This window comes from Larimichthys crocea, chromosome III (genome assembly GCF_000972845.2).
Source record: "Larimichthys crocea isolate SSNF chromosome III, L_crocea_2.0, whole genome shotgun sequence".
NCBI lineage: Eukaryota > Metazoa > Chordata > Actinopteri > Sciaenidae > Larimichthys > Larimichthys crocea.
The window spans coordinates 24,223,118-24,235,397 of NC_040013.1; the positions used below are offsets into that span (position 1 = coordinate 24,223,118).

The 12,280-nt window shown below is 37.8% G+C and overlaps 1 protein-coding gene across 2 annotated transcripts in view; it reads left to right on the forward strand.

Annotated features, from left to right (window-relative positions):
* gfra1a (gdnf family receptor alpha 1a) overlaps positions 1 to 8,300 on the forward strand; it is an 89,019-nt gene extending 80,719 nt beyond the window's left edge. For both annotated transcript variants that reach the window (XM_027278128.1, XM_027278129.1), the window contains 2 exons: positions 3,210 to 3,257; positions 4,816 to 8,300. In XM_027278128.1, coding sequence (XP_027133929.1) covers positions 3,210 to 3,257; positions 4,816 to 4,968 — 201 coding nt within the window. In that variant the 3' untranslated portion in view covers positions 4,969 to 8,300. The remainder of the gene's footprint in view (positions 1 to 3,209; positions 3,258 to 4,815) is intronic.
* Positions 8,301 to 12,280: the final 3,980 nt, after the last annotated feature.

Genomic DNA, 12,280 nt, shown 5'->3' on the forward strand with positions numbered 1-12,280 from the left:
GATAAAACAACATATATATATATATATATATATACACACTCCAGAACAGAGAGGCATATACACACAGGAACACACAGTTTGCAAGCCCCAGGGCTCCATCAGCCTGTTGTTATGAATATAGTTGACTCCAAAGCCGGCAAGAAGTGCCCTGGACAAATATGGAAATCTACCACATGCTAATGTGACTTTTCAGAGCAGGCAGGTATTAGACAAATCCAGAACACGTGGACGCGAGGCAGGAATATATATTTGAATTTGTTGACATCCAAATCTTTTTAAACTTGCAATGAGCATTGTCGTTGTTTTAATATTCCAGGATACTTCCAAGGTATGCAGAGGTTTATATGGGTTTCTTAGTGTGTGATCTAATCTCACCCAATTGCAGATGTTTTTGTTGCTGCAGATTTTTAAGATATCTCAGAGATGGCAGACGTGCATATGAAAAGATATAAAGTATCAGAGAAAGCGAGGAAACATGGTTAAGTTGCTGCATATGGTAGTTTTGAATCATCTAGTGGTGTTGTCTTTGTGTACAAAGACTTTTATTATTATTATTATTTTAGACGTGAAAGAAAGGTCTGATCATGTGTTTTGACTGCTGGTAATTTGGGGGATTTATATGGCCCTTTTTGGATCGTAGATTGTGCCACAGATGGATTTTATCTCTTATTTCAGCAAGACTCGACTCAAAAATCTGCATCTAAATTGCTGAATTTGTTCATTCTGAATCATAGTGGAGACATTATAACAGTAAAATGTGGCAGTGGCAGATGGAGCCCTACATCTAAATGAAATCTACATTTGAAATTCACATTCATATCGTTTAAATTCCCTGATGATTTACTCAAACGAACACTCAACAAGCTGTAAAGGTTTGTTATTATTATGATCTTTCAGTGTTTCTGAAAACTTTTAATGCATCCAAACAATGACTCGACGCACAGATACAGTAGAACCTCATCACGAAACAAACTGATGTGTAGTCATTGTGTTCCTTACAATGACTACATGCAACCACTTATATTTTCTGATACCGCACTTGGAATTCTTGATTCGTTCTTTTGTTTGGGTCTTTATGCAGAGGCCCGCAAATACATGATTTATAGCCATCATTCCACCCGAGCTTTGGCTTTTTTTTTTTTTTACATTTAGTGCTGAAGCAAAGGTGCAATAACAGAATACAGTTTCTCACTTTCTGTATATTACCATGCCCGCTACATCCTGTACATCCCTATTTTTGGTCTGCATTCACGATACTCTGTACTGGAGCCATTTATTATTCTGTCACACCTACAGTACTGCCTGAGCACACACACACACACACACACACACAAACACACATACACGCACATAAATACCCAGAAGCCAAAACTAGAGTTACATTCACTTACAGCATACATCCTGAATACTGAAATGCAGTATGCGGTTCATTAGAAGTTAGAAGAATTTTCTTGAGCCACAAACTCACAATCAAGATTTTGAATTTACCAAACACACAATAAAACTACGAGACGTGTGGATGTTGATTACAAGACCTGTGCTTACAAATCAGCAAATCAACTCATCGTGGGCTTGCAATCAACACGTTGTAATCAGTGATACGTTTGGAAATTTACCTCAAGAGCAAAGACGTAGGAGGAGAGAATGAAGATAACCCATGTGAGACATCGCCACTCAACAACATGAAAGAATTTCTAACAGGAGTAATAAGGTCACTGTTAAAGCTTTATGGTGCTTTATGGGGCATGGCAGCACTACTGTGGTGAGGGGCAGCAACAAAACTGATTATAGACACGAAAAACATTGTGCCTAGAGAATCTGATCTCCTTTCGCTGAACACTGGAGTTGCTGGTCAGGCTGCTTTGACTCACTTTAACTAACGTTAGTTTGGATCCGTGTTAAAACAATGAAGACGCACGATAACACAAACCAAATAACCGTGTTTTTTATTTTGTCAATGAAGCGTGGTGGCTTTGGAGAGAGCATAGAAAGATATAAATGCATCAGTTCTGTATCATTATTCCAACTTTTTTAGCTTGTGAAAATGTTGTTTTCTTGGACAATTTTTCAGCACATGTTTTTTTTTGTCCAGGAAGTATTTCAGTTCTTTGTGCAAGCATAGGTTTGCACAAAGATGTTTTTCTGAAAAGCAAAAAGTCCTATAGAGAAGTTCCAGGTGGATGGTTGGGTGTACAATACCGTAGGACTTCTAAGTCCTAAAATGACACCCTGTCTTTTTTATCACGGCCAAATATCCTTTGCATCTCTACTGGACAATTTGGTACCTCACGTTCTATGTCCAGGTTGAACATTGAATACCAATGCTTCATAAAGTTATACTTGTCTTACCCTAATCATATCGAAACAACAACCACTTGTTGTCCCCAGTCTTTTCAAGGATTCTATAGCTACCATGCAGACAGTGTCGAATGTGATAGATATTGTAGTAGTTTGGCATCGGGGATGAAAAATGTCATGAAGTGACATGAAAAACTCATTCAAGGAATCAAAGCATCAGTCAGCGCTGTCATCACAGAGCAGCCTCTAACCTTCATTTACGCACAGAAAATGTGTTTGCGTATGTGTGTGTGTGTGAGAGAGAAAATCAAAGAGTGTGTGTTTGAGTGTGCGACAGCCACTGAATGATAAATCTGAGATGAAATCATTGTCTGGGTTTGACTGTCCCTCTGTGCTCAGCTTCCCTCTTCTTCTCCTCTGAGTGAAAATATCAGAGGCTTTTAAAGTTTAACAGGTCTCAGGGTAAACTCTCCAAGGTTATTTTTTCCAACGCCGCTTCAGTTTCCAATCTGTTTTTATGATCGGATCAGCACAGAGCCTTCATAAAACTACAGATTGAATGTTATGGTTATTTGAGGTTTAGTCACAGTGTTTGAACACTGATGCCCGGTGTGTTGTTTGCACCTGTTGTGTAAATGTATTGACAGAATATGCTCAGTCTAATTAGACTGTAGATTGTCCCATCGATTGTTGATCACAGCAAATTAATTCCTGGGGATCCTCTAAAGACATTCAGCCATCAACGCACTAACATGCTGTTGAGTTGTGTTGTTGTTGTGCGAGCGCAAACTTTAAGTTGACCTTGAAACTTCATCAATTTATGTTCTGTTTGCCATTTTCATCAACACAAATATCGCTGCAAACATGAACCTTTGCGCGCATGTTAATTCCTTTTTATCTTTCTGTTGCAGGCTCAGAAATTAAAGTCAAACTCAACTGTCGATGGTGTCTTCTGTGTGGTGAGTAATGTAATAAAATACATTTTGTATAAAGCAAAATTTAACCTATTTAAGGAAAGGATAAAAATACTTAAAGATACACAGCAACAACTAAGTCAAGGTTAGAAATACAGGTTGTGTTTGCCTCACCAGCGACTATTGTCACTTAGTTTCACTGTTCCCTCAAATCTTTGTCTTAAGAGGTACTCATGGCAAACTGTTGTATATATATTTTTTTTACTTTGTTTTAATTATGTTTCAGTTAAATGGGCATCTGTAAGGCAGCCAAATCCACATTTTCTGAGTTATAACTAAATCAAAAGGGAAGATTTCAAAATAACTGCAGTGACAAATTGCTGTCTTAGCAATTTTCTCAAGTTTCTGAGAGCTGATCATTGCAGTGCATTTGGATGTTGTGGTGCATAATAGGTGCACTGGGTTAAAAGGGCTATTAGAGTGTCCATTTCACCATTTTATGTCAGAAAACAACCACAAGGAGATTGCTCGAGTTACCAAATGATCACTAACTCTAATAAGACCTTGCTGTCGGAAGTCACTGACCGCCCTCTGACAGTGATTACCACGGCAATCCTTCCTCCTTGCCTCCTTTGTAAACTCCAGTTCTTTGTAGTTCCTTTGAGGCTGAAATGGGATCGTTGCTTATCTGGTGGCTTTTAAAGTTCACTGTAAATGTCATTGTACAATAATAAGGCACCGTTATGCACTGGACTGACATTTAATAGAGGCAGGGACAGGTCTTGGGGAGATGACCCAGCGGCTAGCTTGCAGCTTTATTAGCAAGCCACAGACCAGGGGGCTGTATATACACATACATGCACGGGGCGGCACATGCAAATGCACACAAAAATACTATTTAGCTTTCCACTGTGGCATTTTAGTTACAAAAACAACCTTTAGATTGTTTCACTGTGTCATACTGGATGAATATATTTCATTTTTTTTGTTTTGTCTAGATGTGATATCATTGAATTAAACAGCCCAAAGTCTTGTGTGCAAGAAACTGCAACCTCTATAAGATGCAAAGTGCTGGTACTACATACCCAAATGTTGTGCTTGGCAGTGTTTTACGTTATTGTTGGTTGCATTTGTCATCATTTATCAAGCTGTCGTGAAAAAGATCCTAGAATCTGTTGTGGATCAGATCCAGAGGCACCTGCCACAGCTGATTCATGAAACTTTCTTAATATGCCAAAATCTGGACATCCACGCCGGGCGACAATTGTGTGAAAACAAGTTGAGTCTCTGAATATACATTGATGGTTATTTTTACAGCCTTGAGAAAGAGAGAATTGATTATACTAGTATATATCAGAATATGGTGGTGTCTATTCTTTGACTTCAGCGGCTGATCAGCAGCTCAGTTGATCAGCTCTGGTATATTTGCCCAAACTGTGTCTTCGCTTTTGGAACAATGGGTTATTGATTGATTTTGAATATTTTTAAATAGAGCTGGCTAGCTACCATTACATTTGATTTGTTTGAGTCTCACATAGCTCAGCTTTTTCTTTTTTATATGAACTAAACTAAACTCTCCTGTCCCTCTGTCTCTCTTTCCCAGGACCCTCAGATAGACGGTCCAAGTACATCCAACGCCATCCTGAGAGACTCGGCTGTCTCCAGACGGCCTGCAGGCCTGGCCTCTCTGCTGCCCCTGATGCCCTGGCTGTGTTACTGCAGCCTGCTGGGGCTCTCCTCGCCGGGCGTCTTGTAGCCTCACTTAAAACTACAACGGACTGACAAACACACACATTTGTATAAAAGAAAAAGCAAAACAAGAAATAATATCCTTTCTTCTCAGTAATACCTGTTGTACTTTTATTTCCCTCTGGATTATATCTCTCTTTTGATTCCTACTTTGATTTATTTTTTTTAATGAATTTTTTGAGAAGCTTCGTTTGTTTTCTTGTTTCGTTTTGTTTCGCATTGCAGCTGTGTGCTAAAAAACGGTGATCTACTATACGTGTTAACTCAGTTTGGCTGTGTGTTACCTTTGGGTTAGTTGAAAAAAAAACACAAAAAAACAAGGATTTAAAGCTTCTGTGTTAGTCGAGGGCAGATATGATAAAATACTCGAGGACTACATTCCAGTAAACCACAGCTGGTGGCTCTTGGAAAGGTACACGCGATGTAAATTAGCATTGATTTTCCGAGTCGTCGAATCTGTTTTCACCCACGTCTGTTTGTGTGTTGAGGCTATCGGTGGGATCTTTCGCTTAAAAGTCACAGTCAGTTCAGTAACGGCTACATTTTATCACTTGGGCAGCCTTTTTTGGTGTTATTCAGTCTGTGGTTTGTGTATGTTTTGATAATGATGTGTTCTGATATTTGACATTTTTTATGAAAGTTGGATATCGACCCGACAAAAAGAAAATGCCACTTGAGAGATTTTGTTTTTTTTCTTTTTGTCCCCAGGGTGAACACCGATAACTTAAAAACATCAGAGAACATCTGCGCCCAAACCATCTTCAGTGTAGCTCATACTGAACACACATTGCCACTGGCAAAAGCACACACGCAAAGACCCACAAACACGTACCGCACATGTTCACACATTCAGACAAAAACACACAGGAACACACACGGCGCCAGGCGTTTTCACTTTTCCACTCTTGTTTTTTGAGGGTGATACTAACAGATCACAGGACAGAAGGCAGCACGCTGCTGTGGACAGATGAATCCACTCCGCTCATTAGTGATTGTACATACTTGTAACTGTTAGAAGTCCAAGCCATGTTCAGTGTGTTTCTCTGTGGAAGGTGACAGAGAAGCTGCTGCGGTCTCACCTGAACAATTATTTCTTCTTTTCTTTTTTAAAAAATGTAATTTGCTGCACTGCGTCCACAAAAACAAGAGCTGACTCATTGTCGTCGAGTATATTCAACGGTAACTCACACCGACTTCGCTCCGAAACTCAAAGCATCCTTTTCAGTGTTACGACTTATTGCCTCGATTGTGAAACTGTCAACGCGTGTTTGGGAAGGGAGCGATCACTTGAAATTGACCATTTGTTAAGCCCCGCCACCCTTAGTTACTGTCACTTCAACTTTCAGGCATTCTAGCATTGCTTCAGTTTAGATTACCAATATAAATGTGGCAGAGATGCTTCTAAATAAATTAGAATTTTTAGAATGAGCGGCCTTTCAGATAGAAGTAGACATTTCTGAATTTTAACTAGTGACAAACTTTGTCGTCTAAGCTTCTGGCTGTCACTAGCTGATAAATGTTGATTGGACACTTTCTCCAGCTGACTTTGTATTATTTTAAATTGGCATTGTGGAGAAATCTAAACTTATATTCTTATAATGTACCTCATAAAACATTCAAAAAGAATTTAAATATGAGAAAAGGGAATCAGCTGACTTGAACTAGTGTGTTTTCTCTGTACTTGACGTACAGTACAAACTAAAAGAAACCTGACAACCTGCGATCCTGAACTGATTTGAGAAGTGAAGGACCGTCATAAATCATAATGGATGCTTCCTCCAGCATTCCTCCTAACATTAGCAACTAAGAACTAAGAAGAAAAGTCTTGTTCAATACAGACTATGTCTCTTCAGTTGGCCTGTAAACATAATGCCCACATGGTAATTGGACTATAAAAGCTGCTTTGCTTAACTACAGATGCAAAGTTTCAAGAGTTTTGGTGTCGGAGGGGTTTATCAAACGGTCAATTTTATCTTTTTATGACTCCAGCAAAACATGTGACATGTGACTTATGTACTGTATGTAAAACATTAATAAGCATTTTGTATGTCTGCTTCCGAGGACTGCTGGAAAAAAACAAAACAAAACAACTAACAAACAAAAAAAAAAGCCACAACATCGCGATCGTGTTCACTTCTCACGTGTCTGTTTTCATCAGATGGAGGCGTATGCTTTCTTTTTTCATTTGGGCTTTCTTCACAACACATGATCCAGACGTTTACACACAATCGCTGTGGCATGTTCAGCAAGTTACTTTAGCCATTTGGATACCGACAGGAGCATTTAAAGACATGCTGCTTGGGTTTATGTAGCTTCTCAAAACATGATTAATGTATAGTAGAACTTAAATGTTATTTACCGAGCATAAACATGGTATATGCACTGTATGTACTTGGCTGAAACTATAAAGTGGACAAATAAATGTCTGATGATATTCTATTCCAGAGCATTGTGAGCTATTTTGACATTCAGATACAACATAGATTACATTGAATAAGCCAGAATACTGTTTTTTATAACAACTTATGTGTATATTTCTCCCACTATGTACATGATTATGGAATATTATTGCATCTGAGAAAGAGGATATCAATGTAATTCTCCGACTGTAGTTAAACAGCCCCATTATGATGTTGCTTAAATATAGTATCGATTTTTTGGCTAAGATTTGAACTTATTTTTCTATCTTTTACTAATTTTTTTTTTTGCTGTTTCGATGAGTTAAAGCGAACGAGATGGACCAGCCACCGACAACTCATGTTTTAATTGTTCAACTTTTTTAAGACTGTTCAGTGCCGTCACCGTAATTATTTTGGTTTTTACTGCTGAAAGAATTATGGCGACAACAACAAGAAAGTTGAGCAAGAAAGAAAGTGCATGGTGATTTAGAAATATTCCCACACTTTGGATGTAAAGTTAAAGAGAAATGTTGAGTTGCTACGTGGCAAATACTCAAACTGGGACTGATTACATTTCTCAGAATTGTGTCTTACAGTACATCATTTTATATTTAAATCCCAGTGCCATGTCTTCATTGGCACTAGAATATAAGCTAAAGTCTATAAAGGTGGATCAGTGCTTCACCTCTGAGTTCAGAAGGCCTCAGCAGAGGTGACCTGCTCCTTATATAAGGATCCCACTTTTGAACAGAAACAAAAAGTTAAAGATGTTCAATACGTTTGCTCTCCATCGCCATCTCATCTGTTGTTTGAAAAATACCAAAAATGGCTTTTTGGAGATGCAGACTCCCTCAGATATCTGGCGTCATTAAGTTCTTAGCTTGTGAAAATGTAAAATCTATTGTACAAAAGTTATGATTAAAAACTGTTAAATCATCCAGACTGTTTGTACGTGCCGTTATTTTCCTGAACAAGGATGAGAAGAAAAAAAAACGGACACTTTACACGAAGGATTAAAGAAAGTCACAGGTGAAAGCCTGATGCTGACCTTGTGTTACCAAACCAGACAAATGTAAAGAGCAAAGGAGTCGTCTGAGGTTTCTGACAACTTTGGCCAACTGGCACGATGGGGAGGGGTCACGTAATGCCAGCTTAGCGCTGAGTGATACCGTATTATCCAGCGCAGCATGCAGAGAAACAAAAAGATAAACCTGAAACAAAGAGGCACACTCTCTTACCTGCAAGCAACTTGTCTGATGAGTCAGTTCATGTTCAGTTTATATCTATTACTTCTTATATAAAACACCTACATACATACCATTTTTAATAACTGAAGGTTTATTAGGTTTATATCTGAGTATCTATACTTCATATTGCATTTATATTATTAAGGATTCGGCAGTTAAAAAAAATATGTTGCTACTCTGGAGGAAAAATAAATTAAAAAACAGCCCGAAAGGTTATTAAAATACGTTCTCCGAAAACATTGAGACGCTCAGTCACTTATACTCTTTAAAATAACAGGAAGGCTTTCCGAGGCTGGAATCAATCCTCATCCAATTTGCACTTGTGAAAACAAACAGCCATCATGAAACACAATCACTTTAGAGAGTAACAAGGTAAGTGGTGCCAAGTGGCACCTGTTAAACACATTTTACTCTTCAGCTCTGTAAGAACACAATGTGCCAGTGATGTGTCAGTCAAAATGTGAATCCACAGTAAGTCTGTGTGTGTGTGTAGATATACAAGGCTCATTTTACGGTAACATATTTATTATTTCCAGAAGATTAAACACAAAAAAAACATGATTTTGAATATCAATCAATATGAATCAAACACCGGACCTTTAAGTTAACCACACTTCCATTGTAGTTGTTGTCATTGAAGACAAAATAAAGTTTCATTTTAATTAAATGTGTAATTCAGACTTTTCTGGCTGATCTGGAGCTGATGTCGCCACAATCAGAGTAACACAAATCAAACACAGACGCTCCAGGTGCGCTGCCAACAGGTTACATGCTGGGATCTAACGCGCCTGTACACAGTGCATGTTTGGGTGAGAGATTTCAACCTACACGGAAATCTCTCTGCAGATTTAAGCTGTCACTGTTGACGACTTGGACTTCACTGTGCAGAAGTTAGACACGTGAGTACAGAAACAAACGATGGGCTGTCAGTCATTCTGAATCTGTGCAGGGAGGTTCCTGGTCTGCTTGTTGTTTGTGTGCATGACGCCTAATTATCTACTGTGCTGCAGATTGCATGCAAAATAACGCTGGTGCCTCTCAGACTGGACACCATGAGTGAGCTGGACATTTATTAATTCAAACATTTTTTCTTTCTTTCTACTTCTAATTTCATAGAAAATGTTCATGAGTTGAATGAGAGGAATGACAGCTTAAACAGACTTAAACCATTTGAGGCTCAGTGTTGTATAAAATGTTCAGGTTCAATCCCCAGCTCCTTCAGTCTGCATGTCAGAAGTGTCCTTGCATCAGTGTGTGAATGTGTGTGAATGGGTGAGATATGTCCTGTAAAAGCACTTTGAGTGGTCGGAAAACTATATATAACTATATATATATATAGATATATAAGTACAGTCCATTTAACTTTTTTAACACTACGAATAACAGTGAGGTAAAACAGACAGGTTTGATGTGGGAAATTGGTCTGACGTGTTCACATCATCGTCATAAAATTGCCAGAAAATTAGTCTGACATTTGAATATACTTTAGTCATAACTCTGCATTATCTTTCAACACAGCCATTAGACTAACTGCGCATCCTCAGCTCACCATAATAACAGTGATTGCAGTATAACAACATTTTACAAGAACGTAATTCAAATGCCAGATCTGACTCACTGTTTCTTTTTACTAATTTTTAGTGTTACCACAGATGAATAATCATAATCAAGTATTTTTCTTATTTCTAAGTAACTTAAATGTTTTTTTTTTTTGTTTTTATTGAAAAAAGTGTAAAAATATAAAGTGTTTGAGGCCAAAGGCAAAATTGCACAGAACAGAGCAGCCGGATTCGTTCTGCATTCTTTTTATGCTGAAATAGTCTTCTGTTATTCACCAACTATTATCTGGATTAATAGGAAATAATAGTGTACTAGTTTTTGTCATGTCAAGTCCATGAACAAACTATTCTTTGAAGAGTGACATCTTCAAGTTTTTTGTGTCTGCACAATAGTCCAAAATCCAATAATATTCAAAGAACTGTCTCATGCTGATGAACCGGGAATGTTTTCTATTTTTTTGATCAAAAATATAATTTGAAGCAATTGATCGGATTAATAGAAAAAACGGTTCCACGGTGGTGTGTCGAGATTCAAAAGACGGAATCAAGATAAACCTTCACTTATCTCGACTCTCTAGTCCAGATTGTATAACACATAAATATTGTTGTTTTTCTGTATGATGTGTGTGAGGTGGAGCTGTATAGAAGTAAGATAAAAGAGGACCCAGGACGGATTCCTGTGGGACTCCTTGTAATCAGTTTACCATGTTAGAATGAAATCACTGCTCACGTATGATGACTGTTATGGTGGCTGTGCTTGGGTTTAAATCCAGTCACATGACTGGTCAAGTAATCAGTTAAGTTGAACATAAGAAAATGTATGTTTTTGGTTTTGGACTCTTGGTCAGACGAAATACATATGACAAAGACGTAATTGGAAAAAAATAGAAAACCGGATAATTGACAAAACATTTTGATACTTATTCATTTAATTAACTTCTTCCATCATATTCATTATATTAATAATGTCTTCATATCTTTGCATATTCTTTCTTTTTGTCCAGTTTGCAGACCCCGTTTAGTTTCCACCACCCTTGGTGTTTATATAAAGGACAGCTGCTGACCCATTTAAATACCTCAAGTTTCCTTTTGTTCTTCCCTAACACTGTGCCGAGGTGTGGGCACATCATAACTGGGGACACCAATAATAGATGAGATGTGAGACAAGCTTGGAAAATGAAAAGGGTTAATTGTAACTCGGCGGATTAAAAGGAGGTTAGATTAAAAAAAGATCCAACAAAGCATTTTTAATGAAAACATCAAAGCACTGTGACCTAACATATAATTAAAGACTTTTATTAAAATTCAATAACCATCCAGCCGTAGCTTTTCTTTGTCCAGATATCCACACATGTTCATGCCGCTCTTTTTTTCACTGTTCTCTCCAACAAAATCAAACAGCACATGCTCGAAAGGGCACTTTCTTTCCCCCTAATAGTGTCGCACAAATACATTTCACACCCCTGAAATTAAACCCCCTAGCTTCATAACACAACTATAAAGACAGCTATCAAATATGATATCATGTGAATGTGGGGAGATTGGATTTTCGATAGCAAGAGGCATTTCACATGCAGGGATTGAGCTTATTAAGTGTCATTAAAGTCCTATTTTCCTACTGTGGAATGGCTTCTGTGTGGATATGAGTAAGCTGTGATGAAAGCACAGTCAGGTGTTACCTGCTGTTTGTGTAGTAATAATGGAAAATAAAGAAACAAAGAAAGAATGCAGGTTGGTCATAGCTGCAAATTACATATTTCTGAAAAAGGATTAGCAGTAACTCTATTTCTCTACACTGCAAAAAGTCATTCTAGTTGGTAATTGACTTCACAGTCTTTATTTTCTCGCATTAGGATGACTTTGAACCAGTTTTAAATGCTAATCCACTTATTTAATTATTCCCTAAAATATCAAGTTATTGTTGTTTATTGTAATGAAGCAGAGAATGGTTTTATTAGTTGCCAGAATGAGACAAGAGTGCAATTTCTATTAGAAACGTGTGGGAATCTATTTGCTGCATTGGATGTTTTCATTTCACTCACTGTAAAAACAACAAAAAAACGATAAAGTAAGGTTTTTGGCATGAACTGATCTGAGAATGAATCCGTTTTTGC